Here is a 16,158-nt window from a genome sequence, read left to right on the forward strand (position 1 = left end):
AGACCGATGGAACAGCAGGCCAGAGACACAGTGCCAGTAATAGGTAGCTGCTTAATTGATTAGTTTCATTATGAGGAACAGATTTGCAAATCAGGAATTCTTTTGATCAGAATTCCGTCTTGCTGAAGTGAAGACAGAGATTATATACATAAATCACGAGTGGGAAAGGAAAGGGAAAGGTGGATTACAGCCCTTTCCCAAGGCCAGAGTGGTTTCTCATGACAAACCCCCAAATGGAGGATGATACTACATTTTTGGAGTCCTGTGGGAGCAATATTGCCCCATTTCTTGCTAGTCATTGTTGGTGGGTTACGGGACTGGAGTTCTGTGACGAGAATAGCTTCTACAGTCTCTGATCCGCTTCACTTAAGGTTACAGGTAGTGATTGTTCGTGTTGTCAAGGTTTGATTGATCATGTCTGACTCAAACTAGAAAAGGCAATTCTGAAAAATCTAATCTATTAATATACTCATTACACATATCAATTAATATGGAAAATCATAATTCCATTCCCAGAGAGCATGGGGGAAATATCTCAACATTTCTTCCCCCAATGAAAAAATCTGCAGTCCCTGAAAATTATCCCAGATATTATATGCACACAATGTTTATATGTAGTAAATTCCCATACAATATATTTCCCAGGTTCCTAATAATATCCTTACCATCGTTCCCAATTCATAGCATGTTGTCCTGTGCCAATAGCTATCTATATATGCTACTCAGGTGACATATTAATTTATTACTCCTGTGACAGTATATATTACTGATCCCAAGGCAGATAGTCTGAGAGCTACAGCTGTGATTTGCCACTGTCTGTAAGTACATTAGTAGGCAGCTCAAGATCTGGGCCAATGGATGACTGAAGGTTATCAAGGCTATCTGCTTCCCTGTGTGGGTAGGTACCATGTGTTGGTTCTACCTCTGAGATTTCCAGTGGACAAGTAGCAGGCAAGATGAGAGTTATATATTTATATTTAGAATATATCTTAGAGTCCTTTGAGTCCAACCTATTTCTTTTAAACATGAGGAAACTGGGATACTTACTACATATATGGCCCTGGGAAAATCACTTAACCTCTCTGGGCCTCAGTTTCCTCATCTGTAAAATGAGGAGATTATGCTAGATGGCTTCTGAGGTCCCTTCCAGCTAGCAATCATTTAATTTAAATTTAGGATCTATATATGTTGGGCAGCTAGATGGTACAGTAGATAGTGTTGGGCCTGAAGTCAAGAAGACTCATCTTCCTGAGTTCAAATCCAACCTCAGACACTTACTATTTGTGTGACCCTGGACAAGTCACTTAACTCTGGTTGCCTTAGCTCCTTATCCGTAAAATGAATTGGAGAAGGAAATGGTAGACTCCAGTATCTCTCACCCATTGCTCTCCTAGGAGAAAACTAGACCTCCAGGCCAACCAGGCTTCCACAAAAAAAACTTACTTGAATCATCAAAATCCAACCCCGATGTATGTGGGAGGCACTTAATTAGGTCTTTGAAGGCCTGGTTTTATTTTTCATTCTAGCGATTCCCAAAGAAATGGAGACTGGGTTGCCATTTCCGAACCTTCCTTCTGATCCTTTTGCACTTATAATTCTTCTAGTAAGCTCTCCATGGGTGAGATCATTGTGGGTTAGTCTTTCCACAGATCTCTGTTGAAAATGACTAAACCTCTTCTCTTCAGCAACATCTCAGTAAAAGGCAGTTGGCTGCATTGGATAGTCTGCTAGCTTTGGAGTCACAGGGCCTGTATTCCAAACTCAGCCCTTGTGGGTGGAGCCAAGATGGCAGAGTAAAAGCAGGAACTTGCCTGAGCTTTTGCTGCAACCACCTCCAAAACCTGTAAAATATGACTCTAAACAAATTTCAGAGCTGCAGAACCCACAAAGTGACAGAGAAACAAATCTCCTGCTGAAGGCAGCCTGGCAGGCAGACAGGAACGGTCTTGCACTGAGCTGGGAGCTGAATATAGTCCTGCATGAGCCCCATGGTCCCCAGACCTGGGGCAGCCCCAACCAGCGGCACAGACAGGCCAGAGCAGACTTCAGGAGAGTGAATCACCAGCAGCTGTGGTGGTTTACATACTTCTCAACCCATAAAGAGAAAGTAAAAGGTCACTAGGGAACTCTGTTGGAAATGGGTGATACAAGGGCGAGAGGTGGCAGAGGCGCAGCAGCTGCATGGCTGCCTCTGGAGCTCCTGGCCTACAGAATCTGTAGGGAGACCAAGCAACCATTCAGAGGGTAATTGCTCTTGCTTTGACCTGCTTAGATTTGGATTGTGGTCTTGGGTGGTAGTCCTGGGATGTGTGGCCAGTGTGCCAGAGCTTGGGGTGTCTGTAGAGAGGGTGCCCTCCTCAGACCTCTGACAACATTTGTGAAAACCCCAGTGATTTGGGACACAGCTCCTTCTACTCTGGAAGCAGAGTTCTAGTGTGGCAAAGAGCTCAAAAGTCAAGTAATTGGCTGGCAAGGTGAACAAGCAGAGGAAGCACAATCAGACCATAGAATACTTTTTGGGGGAAAAAATGATCAAAACATGGAACCAGAAGAAGTCAGTGAAGTCAAAACTCCTGCATCAAAAGCCTGCAAGAAAAATATGAATTAGTTACAGGCCATGGAGGAACTGAAGAAGGATTTTGAAAATCAAGTAAGAGGAGTGGAGGAAAAATTGGGAAGAGAAATGAGAATGATGCAAGAAAATAATAAAAAGCAAGACAACAGCCCACTAAAGGAGACCCCCAAAATACTGAAGAAAATAACACCTTAAAAATAGACTACCTCAAATGGCAAAAGAGGCCCAAAAAGCCAGTGAGGGGAAGAATGCCTTAAAAAGCCAAATTGTCCAGATGGGTGGAATTTCAAAAACTCACTGAAGAGAATAATTCCCTCAAAATTAGATTAGAGCAAATGGAAGCTAATGAGTTTATGAGAAACCAAGATACTATAAAATAGATCTAAACAAATGAAAAAAATAGAAGGCAATGTGAAATATCTCATTGGAAAAACCACTGACCTGGAAAATAGATCCAGGAGAGATAATTTAAAAATTATTGGACTACCTGAAAGCCATGATAAAAAAAAAAGAGCCTAGAAATCACCCTTCAAGAAAGTCTCAAACTCAGCCCTTCTAGAGGCAGCTAGGTGGCAGAGTGAATGTAGCACTGACCCTAGAGTCAGGAGGACCTGAGTTCAAATCTGGCCTCAGACACTTGACGCTTAACTAGCTGTGTGACCTTGGGCAAGTCACTTAACCCCATTTGCCTTGTCTTTCCTCCTAAAAAAAACCAAAAGCAAAAGCAAACCTCTGCCCTTCCACTTATTAGCTGTGTGACCTTGGGTCAATAAGAGAATTGGACCAGATGACCCTTAAGTTGCTTCCAGCTATGGTCCTGTGATTTTTCCACTCTCTTTACATAGCTTCATCCACCGCCTTTTCCCACTCCATTTAGTTTGTCGTTGTGAACCTAGCATAAAAGCTATCCTAGAAGCAGGTAGGTGGTGCAGTGGATAGAGTGCTGGGCTTGGAGTCAGGAAGACATGAATTCAAATCCAGCCCTAGACACTAGCTGTGTGACTCTGGGCAACTTGTTTAACCTCTGCCTGCCTCAGCTTCCTCAGCTGTGAAATGGGGATACTTTTATCTTAGGTTTGGCTAGGTGGCACAGTGAATAGCAGGCCAGCCTGGAGTCAGGAGGACCTGAGTTCAAATCTGACCTCAGACACTTAACACAAAAACTGGCCATGCGACCTTGGGCAAGTCACTTAACCCCAACTGCCCTACCTTATCCCCTCCAAAAGACAAAAATAAATAAATAAATGAAAGCACCTATTTTAAGGATTGTTGTGAATATTAAATGAGATGATATTGTTAAAGTCCTCAGTACAGTGCCTGTACATGGTAGATGCTTCGCAAAGGCTTGTTCTCTTCTTTCCCAATATCTCTATACCCCAGGGGGATTATCCATTGCCCTCAAGCTTTCACACACTGTTAAAACCTATTAAGATTTTTCCATTTTTATCATTATCAAATGCCTGCTCTTTGCAGCTCTCTGGAAGGTTTTTTTTCCCCCTGCATCTGTTACTTGTATCATCCCAGTAACATATGCCAGCCCTGGTTTAAATTTGTCTTCTCTCTAGGGAAACAGCATCTTTTGAGAAGTGTGTGTGTGTGTGTGTGTGTGTGTGTGTGTGTGTGAAATGTGGGTATGGAGTGTTGTGTACTATGTGAGATGGAGTTAATATGTTGGTTTTGAGTCATTGTTCTGGTTTTTTTTTTTTACAAGGGAAAGGTCACTCTGAAGTGTTTGTTTACGTGTGTGTGTGGTGTGTGGTATGTGTGTGTGGTGTGTGTGTGTGTGGGGGGTGTGGGGTTGTGGAGGTGGGAAGGTGTGTACATCCAGAAATGATTATGTGAAACTGAGAGGCATCAACAAAACTTAACAGGCAGCATCAGCAACAACACAACCCAGGCATCTTCTGAAAAAGTGGTGACTCTTCTAGTGGACTTCCCTCAGTGTTCAGCTGGAATCTCTCTGGAAGCCCCAGGCCAAAGATCTCTTCCCTTTCTTGCTTAGCACCCTTTGCTCTCCCTTATCCCATCATGCACCATGGAACAAAGCTCACTGGACATGTAGTCTGTCCCGGGGCTTTCCACAGGCAAGAGACAGATATACTCACATGTGATCCTTATTTGTCTAGGGATGTCCAGGGATGCCCAGGGATGCCGTGGGCTATTTTTCAGCCTCTTTAGTTTTCTGGATTCTTCTCTTCCCCAGGACACCCAGGAATATGTATCACTTATACCCTTAAAATACTGACACCCACTTCCCATTTGCAATCATGTTATTCACAGTCTTACAGAGGAAAGTTGTATTTAAGTGAGGGAAACTTAAAAAAAAATCCTAGAATGAGCAGCTGTTAGTTCCAAAGAAATCTGTGTATCCATAGAGCCCTTTATAGTCTTGAGAACGAAGTCTCTGTTACTGCTGGTGGTAGTGGTGGTGGTGGTAGTAGTGGTGACCCCCATCTATCAATTCATTAAGCCCAGTTCTCTGACTATTCAGAGGTTGTTAGGGTGAAGACAATATTCTTTCTCCTTATTTTCCCCAAATTCCTGCTGATTTTTTAAAAACTGTAGCATATGACCTAATTTCTTTCTTTTTTCTTTTGTTTTGTTTTTTGGAGGGGGCAAGGCAGGGCAGTTGGGGTTAAGTGACTTGCCCAAGGTTACATAGCTAGCAAGTGTCAAGGGTCTGAGGCTGGATTTGAATGCAGGTCCTCCTGACTCCAGGGCCAGTGCTCTATTCACTGCACCACCTAACTGCCCCAATCCACTAATTTCTTAGGGAAGGTCCATGAGAGAATAAGTATGCTGTAGTGGGAAAGAAAGACAAGAAGACTTGGGTTCAGACTCCATCTCTGATACTTATTAGTTGTGAGACTCTAGGTGAATCACTTAACATCTTAGGTTAGTCTCAGTTTTTTCATCTGTGAAATGGGGATGGATAATAATAAATAGCATTTTTATAGGGCCTTCAGGTTTGCAATAACTTTGTGAGGTGTTTATATTATCCCCATTTTTAACATATGAGGACACTGAGACTAGGAGAGGTTAAGTATTTTGCCCAGTTAGAAAATGTCTGAAGTAGGATTTGAACTCAGGTTTCCTCAGCTTCCAAGTCTAACATGATTTGGAAGCTGCTATGACCAGCTTGATGCCCATGGTGCATACCTCACTGGGTGGCTGTGAAGATCAAATGAGATAATATTTGTAATTTATAAAGTGATTTCCATTTTACAAACTTTAAACATCATAGAGACACCAGTTATTGTGTAGAGTAACTGCAGAAAGCAGAATATCTTCCTGGAACATCCCCTTCCTGGAACCATGCAGTACAACATATGCTGTATACTATTTTTATTATTGGGCAGCTAAGTGATAGAGTGGGTAGAGGAGTCAGGGAGACTCATTTTCTCCTGTTAAAATCCAGCCTCAAATACTCACTAGCTGTGTGACCCTGAGCAAGTCACTTAACTCTGTTTGCCTCAGTTTCTTCATCTGTAAAATGAGCTGGAGAAGGAAACGGTAAACCAATTCAGGATCTCTGCCAAGAAAACCCCAAATGGGGTCATGAAGAGTTGGACATGACTGAAATGACTAAAAAACAAGAACATTTTTTATTATTGATGATGTCATTTGCTTGGTGTAGATTTTGGGCACTATTTCCCTTCTCCTCCAGTAGACTCTGCTTGCTCACCCAAAAGCCATCTGACTCCCCTGCCTGTTCGGATTCCACCAGGTACCAGCCCCTCCCACCTCTAGGGATGGAATCCCTCCCCTCTCCAGTTATTCATTTGGAAAGGTAAAAGGGAAGCATGAGCTCAAAGATATTTTTTCTTTTATATTTGCTTTTTTTTTAAAGAGGAGGAAAGGCAGTGCAATTGGGGTTAAGTGACTTGCCTAAGGTCACAAACTAGTAATTATTAAGTGTCTGAGGCCGGATTTGAACTCAGGTTCTCCTGACTTTAGGGTCGGTGCTCTATCCACTGAGCCAGCTAGCCGCCCCCAAAGATATTTTTCTTTATTCAGTTTTGGTAACTGTCCCTAAAGTATATATGTGTGGGCACATACATCTTCACTTGCTCTCTTTATTTCTCTTTCTCTTCCTTTCCTCCACCCCTGCCCACAATTATAAGTTGCACGGGGAGGGCTGGGTACTGAGAAGGTGGCAGCTGTGATTCTGGTCTCAGTTTTCACAGGGATACCTAGTCTGTGCCTTTTGTTAGTTATCGAGCCTGGTCCCATACCTGGTTCCTCTCTAACTGCTAGTTTGCTGTCCACAGTGGTAGGAGAAGATGTTTGAGTACCTCTTAGATCTTGAAGTTCTGTTGGGTCCTTTCGTCTGAGACTTGGGAAAGCTTGGTTTCGCATAATAAGTCATCATTATCAAACTTAGGTATTTACTTGATTTTATTAGTTTTAGCCTAAAGCATTTACACTCCACTAGATTTAGAGACAGAAGCTGGGTTCAAATCCTGGTTGAATGAATGAATGAAAAATCACTTATTACATCTTTAACACATGCCAGGCATTGTGCTAAGTGCTGGGATACAAACACAAAAAGTAAGACAGTCCCTGCCCTGCAAGAGATTATGTTCTAATGGGGAAGACCACAAAGATGGGGTAGGTAAGAAGGAGGGCCTTTGTTTTTATCTGGGAAGTCTTAGAGATGGTGCATGGGCAGTTGGTTGTATGATTTTTCTTTTGTCCTTTCAAAGAATAGTACCGTTGATTTGGTTACTCTTCCCAGATAAACAGTGGTGGTAGGGGATTGTTGGGGATTGGAGATGGAGGCTGGAGTTCAGAAGCATACTTTCATGAAGATGTTGGGAGAGCAGCAGTGTGGTGCATATGGGTTGGGGCTAGATATGGGGCTAGCCAATCAGAAATTCAGGATTCTAGGCTGGAACTTAGAATGTTAGTTCTTCGACCTATTATCTCTGTGACTTTTAGAAAACCATTTAACTTCTCTAGGGCTCAGTTTCACCATTTGTAAAATGGAGTATGTAATCTTTAAGGTCTCCATTCATGTTCCTGTCTTCTAAGAGGAATCATCTTTGAAGTGTCCCTAGGGTATGGCTCACATTAATATGGTGTTATGATAGCTTGACATGGTAGCTAAAGAGAACAGATTTGACTAACCAAAACACCTGAAGGGTAAATACCTTGCAGGGTTAACAGAATTTTTACATTTAATAATAATAATCTAGTTTCTTTTCCTTATAGGATTGTTGTAAGGAAAACACTGTGTAAATATGAGCCATGGGCACATTTCTGTATTACTCAAAGGAACCATGATTTCAGCAGTGTGGGTATTCTGAGCCTTGAGAACAGGAGGCCCATTGGCAGCTTTCCCAACATTTGTTAAGCTCCTACAATGCATACCCATAGATATAGATTAAAAATGACACCATTCCTGCCCCAGAAGAGTTTGTACTACAATGGAGGATATGACACATATACAGGTGTGACACAGAGTAAGAAGAAATAGAGGCAAAGGGAGATCTGGGCAAATTGGGTGAAATTTTGGGTTGGGGTTGGGATGGTAACACTAGAGGCCTTCTGATGAAGGTTCCATATGAGTTGGATTTGGAAGGAAGAAACTTCATTCTATAGCAAGTATGGACAAGAAGAACAAAGACAAAGATGGGAGGGGGAAGATGAAAATGAGGAATGAAGAACCATTTGGTTTGGTTGGAATGTAGGGTGTAAGAAGGAAGCGGCATGAAATGGAACTGGAGAATCAATCAGTTTTCAGCCATTTAGTGAGCACTTTCCATGGGCCAGGCATTGTGTCGAGCCGAGGACAAAAGTAGAAGACAAAGTAGTATGCCGTTTGATATGCAGACTGCGATCTGTTAGATAAATAAGACATCAGATTTATGAAACAGGCTCCTAAGAAACTTCTATTCAAATGGAGGAGATAAAATGCTGTATTATGTGGCAGCTCCTCTGCCCTCAGCCTCTCAAGCTGCCCTTCCTCACACTGGTCAGTTGGGTCCCCACAGGGTGACTGTCTGCTTCTCCCCACCAGGGCTCAGGGGCAGCCTTGCAAGGGCTGGTAGCCTCTAATACTATTGCTCATAATCCCCAGCCTGCTGTGCTCCACCAGTATCAATGAACTGACTGGTATCAATTAGCTTTTACAAAAAGATATTTACTGAGAAGTCATGTCCCTAAACCGAGTGGATGTAGTGTTCTTTGGCGAGAGTGGGTTCAGGCGTGAAGCAGGAAGTTACTGGACCACACATATAGGGGACACGTGGCTGAGGAGTGCCTCAACCTGAACTTCTTTGGCATCTTTGGAGTACCCACCAAGTTCACTTCTGGGCGTGGTGTAGCCAGTGGACAAGCCTGTAGGTCTCATTGCCTTGCATCCTTGGGTTGGTTCATGCAGGTTGCCTGATGGCCACTCTGACTCCTCACTGGACTCAACTGCTGTAGCTACTGGCTTTGAGGATCTAGTTGGTGTCGGGACCTTGATGGATCTCCCAGTTACCTGGTCCCTGTACATCCTGTCTTGATGGATCTTCCAGTTGCCTGGTCTCTGTACATCCTATCTTGATGGATCTCCCAGTTGCCTGTGCCCTCCCATATCAGAATACTTTTCCACTTAAGATCAGGAAAGAGTAAACACTGATGAAGATAGAAGCATTTTGTGTTCGTGGTTATATGGCTCCTGGGTGAGAGATAGAACCCTCAGCTCCTCCCCTACCTGGAGGCTCATTTGAAAACCAACAAGGAAGAGTGAGAGATGGCTAACCGGCTTCTAGGAAGCACCAATAGTGCTCCATACACTGGACTAAGTTCGGGGGATGGAAAGAAAGGCATAAGACTCTGCTCTCAAGGAGCTCACAGCTTAGGGGGGCACCATGCAGATAGCTGTGTGCAAACATACACACAAACATGCACACACAAGAAATTACAGATCATTTTAGAGTGAAGGCACTAAGATTAGGGAGCACTGGGAAAGGCTTCTTGTGGATGGCAAATTTTAGCCTAGACTTGGATGAAGCCAGGGAGACTACAGGGTAGAGATGAGGAGGGAGAGAGTTCCAGGCATGAGGGACAGCTAGAGAAAAACCTCAGGAGTCAGGAGGTGGAGTGTTCTGTGCCAGGAGCATGAGATCATTTCCTTGAACCTTGTGCATGCGCATTCAGTTCTGGCTCAACCATCCTTCTAGCTCCTCAGCCAACCACAAAGCTTTTCATCATCAGCATTTCTCATGGCTCTGTAGTCACACTTGGCCAGAAACTGGCTCCCCAGAATTCTACATGTTGGCTTGTCAATAGGCTGGGAATACTTCACATGGTCTGGATAAGGCACTAAGAAAGGCAAATCCACACATGTTCCAAGAGCTGGGCCCTCACCCATTTATTTGTACACGTACACACATACACACACGTTGAAGCTAGACTAAAGGGACTTGAATTATGTACCTTAGATAATTTTTGAATAGTATGCCATTTGGTATGCAAACAGCTATTGTTAACTAAATAAAGCATCAGATTTATGAATAAAACTCTCCAAAGAACCTTTTTTAGTCCATCCGTAATGTTCTTGCCATGACCACTGGCCTCTGTCCCCTTAGATCTTCCAAGAGCCTCCCCATACTTAAGGATGTTTCTACAGTAGCCCTGCCTAAACTGAATTCTCACTCTAGAAACTTGAAGAGAGCCCGGAGGTCCTTTAATCCTCACCTCTCATTTTAAAGATGAGAAAACAAGATCCCAGAGAAGTCAAATGATTTGTCCAAAAACAAGACTGTGTACTGTGGGTCAGGGATCTAGGTACAGTTGCCCATTCCTCCAGCCTGGCTTGTTGAATGGTGCTTGTACTCGGTGCCCTTTGGGGAGCAGTCCACTGCCCCCAGTCTATCCTGGCTCCTTTTGCCCTGCAGGGAGTGATGGGTTTTTCTCGGATGATGAGCGAGACCCGAACGTGCAGATCCTGACAGTGGGTCGGTCTGGCTCCAGTAGGAGCCTGGCAGAGGCAGCAGCTGCCGGAGGGCAGCATTCATCTAAGCAGGACCTCCGTACCACAATGCAAACAAAGGGTGAGTGGCTACACTGGCGGCCAGGATATTCAGTCAGTTGATAAATATTCATTAAATGCCTACTATGTGCCAGTCATTGTGCCATGTTCTGGGGAGACAGACAAAAAATGAGACTGTCTCTGCCCTCAAGGGGCTTCAGCTGAGCCTGTCAAAAATAGATTATGATACAAGGTGATCTTGGCAGGGAAAGGGATTGAGCAGCTTTGTTGGGTGGGGGCGTGGAGGGAGGGCAAGAAAGCCTTCACATAGAAGATGATGGTTGATCCGAACCTTGAAGGAAACTAGTGAGGGGGACATACAACCAAAGACATGGAGAGGAGGGATGGAATGCCATATAGGAGGAAGAGGAAGAAGTTCAAAGCTGGACTGTAATGTGTATGACGGATAGTATATGTAACAAGGCTGGAAGGGTGGTTGGAGCCAAGTTTTCAAGGACTTTAAATGCTAAAGGTAGCTGTTTATAGAGGCTATTCCCAAAATCTTTAAGGTATTAAAGCTTAACACCGAACTAAGACTTTTGGGACACCTTGTACTTAATCCTCGGAGGTAATAGGGAGCCACTGGAGTTTATATAATGAGCAAGGGATTTACCTGAACAGACTTGCACTTAGTAAAAATCATTGTGTTCGCTGTGTGGAAGATAGGAGAGGGAGACGGGATGTGAGGTAGGAAGACCAATTAGGAAGTTATTAAAGTAGTCTTGTCAATGGTGATGGCTCTGCAGTAAGAGTTATTGTAGAGATAGAAACAGTACAGTTCAGCTCTCATCAGCCCCAGAAATGACGGGATTAGGGCATGCAGGTGGGGAAGCTGCTATAATCAGCTAGCCACAGGGTGGCAGAGAAGGGCCAGTCCTTAGGATGTGGCTGGTATGAGCAGGGGCTCTTTGACCTGACTCACTGGGGTCCACATCCTTGGCTGGCATCATTCCTCCACATTGGACCTTTCCTCCTTTCTCTCCTCTTATCCTCCTGGCTTTGATTCCATGAAGGGTGGATGAGAGCCCACTAAGGACAGGGTCAAAGTAGCTCAGGAAGGAGGTGATGGGAGAAGAGGTGGTTATTTGGAGTTAGACCTGGAAGAACCTATCCATGGCAATTTACAGCAAAATTCAATACCCTTCTCACTAGCTTTCTTTAACTCCCAGGCTCTTTATCTGTGGAAAGGCTGGGAGTCAGGACACCTGGGGCTCTGTAGCCCACTGACTAGGGAACCTTGGCTAAGTCCCTAACTTTCTCTAGGCTTCAGTTTCCTCCTCTTTAAAATGAGGAAGTTGAATTAGGTGATCCCTAAGGGCTCTGCCAGCTCTGGGGCTGTTATAATTCCATTCTGGTTAAGGTCCCCATAATTGGAAGTTAGCATTCTTTACCAGAGTCCTCAGAACACCCACACAGATTGAGGCCATTGGATTCATCCCTGGACCCCAGACTGTATGAGCTGTGTCCCCTTCCCAGGGTACCAGTTTCTCAATGGACTTGGTACCAGGAATCATAGGATCATAGCTCTTGAACCAGAAGGGAGCTCAGAGGCCATCCAGTCCAACTCTTCATCTTATGGATGAGGACTCAGACTCAGGAAACATAAGTGATTCACCCAAGGCCACACAAGGTTACTACCTTCGATGGCTCATACTCAAGGTTGTAAATATTAGGAGAGGCATTTGAACTTTTCTAATTCCAAAGCCAGTGTTCCTTTCAACGTATTGTACTCCTATCTGTAACTTTTGCCTTTTGCTACTTTTTAAACTCCCCTGATTTCTGCTTTGCTCTCCCCCAAATTCAAGTCCATAAGCCTGCTGATTTTCTGGGGTCACTGAGCCTGCTTTTCTCCCTGAAGTCAGAGAGATCGACAACTTCCAATCTCCAATCCCATCCACTTATCCTGCTGCTGCCCCCATAAGTGACTCCTTGAGTCTGGCCTCCATTTCCTTTCCTTTCTGTCCACATCTTTATCCTCTATACCACAAGGGCAGATGCTTAAGGGTTGATTGACAAGGGAAAGACCAAGAACACAAAGACTGCACAAGTGTTCATACAAGAAAATTACCCAGGCTCAGGCAGGATGGCTCTTCCCTTCTAATCCCTTTTACTGACGCCATAGTTCTGCTGGTCTAGCGTTATCCCCGGAGTGCCCAGCTCCCTCGTGACTACACAAGAGGATGGCTGCATCTGTGTGAGAGTTCCACTGGGACAGAGGGTGCGATCCCATCTGCCTAGGCAGGCCCTCCTTCTATAACCCCAAGCTCACGCCCAGCCTTCTGGCTACATTGCATGGCCACCATTATTACTATACAATATCCAAGCCAACAGGAGAGTTCCCCTACCTTGGCCTGGGGAGCTGAGGCTAGAAAGACCCTGTCTGTACAGTTAATTGTTCCTCTTATACTAGTTACCTGTTTGGCAAGTCACTTAGCCTTGTCCAGGACTCAGTTTCCTCCTTTATGAAAAATGAGGTGGTGGTGGTGGTATTTGGAGCTGGTGGCCTCTGAAACCCCTTTCACCTATAGATTTATGACCCTATGATCCCACCTGGGAGGCAGGCAGAAAGTCAGAGACTAGAAAATTGGGCTTATGACAGATACTTAATAGAATGGTTCATGGGATCATAAATCAAGGACTGTAAGGGAACTGAGAAGCTACCTAGTTCAACCCTCTTATTTTATGGAAAAAATGGATGCCCAGGGAAGCTAAGTGAAGTGCCCATGGTCAGTAAGTAAGTAAGTACTTACTGGTAATAAGCAGTCAGAAGCAGGATTTGAACCTAAGTCCTCTGACTTCAAAACCAGTTTTCTTTCTGTCAGAGGCAGGATTTGAATCTAGATCCTCAGTCCAGAGCCAGTGCTATTTCCATTGTACTGTGCAGGGAAAGGTCCAGGGCCAGTCGCCGAAGTGGGGAAGAGCCCAGAATGTCTAGAGATGGACCTTTCTTCCTTCAAATCAAATCAGTCCACCCAACTCCACGTTCCTTTTCACTGTGTCCTCTATCCCCTTTGCAGGGATCTCCAGCAGCATGAACTTTGATGAAGAAGAGGAAGAAGAGGATGAAGAAGATGATGAAGAGGACAGCTCCAGCTCTTCTCAGTTAAACACCAATGCCCGGCCAGGCTCCGCCACCAGCAAGAAGTCAAATAAGGTGGGGAGTCTTCAGTTACACTAATTTAGGGCATAAAAATGGTGGTAAGATATAGACAGGATTTCTTTAACCATCATAAGGACATGCAGACATCAGAGACCCCCATTTCAGAAGTGGATAGGAGCGGCCAGCAAGTATGGTGAATTATAGTTGTGAATGGTGGGGAATTAGACTGAAGCTTAAATGCCAGGCTGAGGAATTTGAATTTCTGTGAGTCACAGAAATGATTCACCTGAGGTTATAGCTGGTCAAATGACCCAGACCCTGAGATAAGTGGGGTGCGGGAGTTTCCCATTGTGGAGATCCTTTTAAAAAATCTTTTTTATTGATGTCACATTCCACTACCACTTCCATATTGAATCCTTCCTTTTGACAAAAATAATTAAGCAAAAGCCAAGTCTTTTTGGATTCAATGGTTTTTTTTAATCATCTGTATGTTTTATAATCATCATCCAAGAGTCTGTGATCCATTGATTAAAAATGGTAGATAGCACAGAATCAGGGACAAATCCCTGAGGCTTCCACTAAAGATTCCTTTACAGATTGATGTCAGTCTCTTAATGACTATTCTTTGGGTCTGGACATTCAACCAGTTTAAAATCAGTTAACTATACTATCATTTAATTCACATTTCCTCATATTTCCTACCAAAATGGCACGAGCGATTTTGTCAAATGCTTTGCTAAACTTTAGGCAAACTGCATCTCTAACATTTCCCTTATCTACCACTCCGGTGACCTTACCTAGAAAAGGACCTTATTCTGGCATGAGTATTTTTATTTAATGGAGCCATGTTGGATTTTGTAATCACTGCTTCCTTTTTGAGATCTTTATTAACCCTCCCTTTAATCCTAGAATTTTGCTAGGAATTAAATTTAAGTACACTGATCTGCAGTTTGGAGGCTCCAATTTTTTCCCTTTTTTTGAAAACTGGGACATTTTTCCTTCTTTAGTATCATGGCACCTCTCCTAATCCCTGGCAATTTAAAAAACAAAATCACCACAGACTCATCAATTCCATCCACCTGTTCTTTTAGCTCCTGAGGATGTAGTTCATCGGATCAGATGACTAGACTTCATTCAGGGCAGCCAGGCACCTGCTTAGCACAGTTTAAATTTTTGACCTGCCACTGGCCCTTCACAATCTGGTGCCACCCCTTCTTTCTAGCCTTATTTCACATTACTTGGATTTTGCAAAGTTGGAATAAGCTCTGCACACTGAATATGTTCCTGCTTCTGCATCTGCTCACACTATTCCCTACATGTGGAATATCTTCCCTCCTGTTTGGCTTGTCTAATTCTTACCTATCCTTTATAGCCTTAACTTCCACCCCATTCTTCCCCCCATAAAGCATTCCCTGGTCACTCATAATGGCTAATGATCTTTACCCTCTGACTTCACATGCACTTGTTTCTTTTAACTTTCTAATATACTTATCATTTAATATTGCATATTAGAGTGATCTATGTTTTCTTCTTCCCCAAATAAAAGCCCTTTGAGGATAGAGACCTTGTCTTATCTAAATTTTGGCTCCCTCCCTGGGTTCAGCAAGGTATATATAGTTAGATTCTTAATAAATGTTTCTTGATTGTGGTCTCATTGCATTTGGAGTCAGACCCACGGTCAAATCCTGATGATTCTGACACTAACTTGATAGCTGTATGTCCATGGGCAAGGCCCTTAATTTCCCTGGGCCCCACTTTTCTCATTGTAAAAGGTGGATATGTTTGAGTACCTACCTCAGTGGGTTTCTTGTGAGGCTCAAATGTACTTTACATACTTTAAAGCTCTATGTAAATGTCATCCTTATCATTATTGGATGAATAAATGGGAGGGATGATAATAGCTTGAGGGGTCACCAGATTAAAGGGAAGTTTATTTTAGAATAGAGGAGCCCTGAATATGTTTGGAGAGAGAGGAAACAGATCCACTGGGGAGTGAGAGATTGTAAACAGTGTTGGATTGGGAGTTGGGAAACTTGAATGAAAATTCTAGCCCCAACACTTACTAGCTGTGTGGCTTCAGGTAAGTCCGTTCTACCTCTCTGTCCTAAATTTCTTCATCTGTAAGATAAAGAGAAAAGTAACCATTTATCTGTCTGTCTCTCCATCCATCCATCCGTCCATTTCTTTATCCATCTATCCATCCATCCATCCACCCATCTATCCATCATCTATCTATCCATTCATCTATCTATCCATCCATCCATCCATCCATCTATCCATCATCTATTTATCCATCCATCCATCCATCTATCTATCTATCTATCTATCTATCTATCTATCTATCTATCTATCTGTCTGTCTGTCTGTCTGTCTGTCTGTCTGTCTGTCTGTCTGTCTATCTATCTATCTGTCTATCTATCTATCTATCTATCTATCTATCTATCTATCTATCTATCTATC

The 16,158-nt window shown here is 43.5% G+C and overlaps 1 protein-coding gene across 4 annotated transcripts in view; it reads left to right on the plus strand.

The window, feature by feature from the left end:
• Positions 1–16,158, plus strand: part of TUB (TUB bipartite transcription factor) — a 79,288-nt gene that overhangs the window by 43,381 nt on the left and 19,749 nt on the right. For 2 of the 4 annotated variants that reach the window (XM_069091159.1, XM_069091160.1), the window contains exons 5-6: positions 10,465–10,620; positions 13,616–13,752. In XM_069091159.1, the coding sequence (XP_068947260.1) occupies positions 10,465–10,620; positions 13,616–13,752 (293 nt within the window). The remainder of the gene's footprint in view (positions 1–10,464; positions 10,621–13,615; positions 13,753–16,158) is intronic. The other 2 variants (XM_069091161.1, XM_069091162.1) reach the window with 1 other exon arrangement.

This window comes from Petaurus breviceps, unplaced genomic scaffold (assembly GCF_028583685.1).
Source record: "Petaurus breviceps papuanus isolate PSGF00001 unplaced genomic scaffold, PetGlider_PUasm1.0 188, whole genome shotgun sequence".
In the NCBI taxonomy this organism is placed as follows: domain Eukaryota; kingdom Metazoa; phylum Chordata; class Mammalia; order Diprotodontia; family Petauridae; genus Petaurus; species Petaurus breviceps.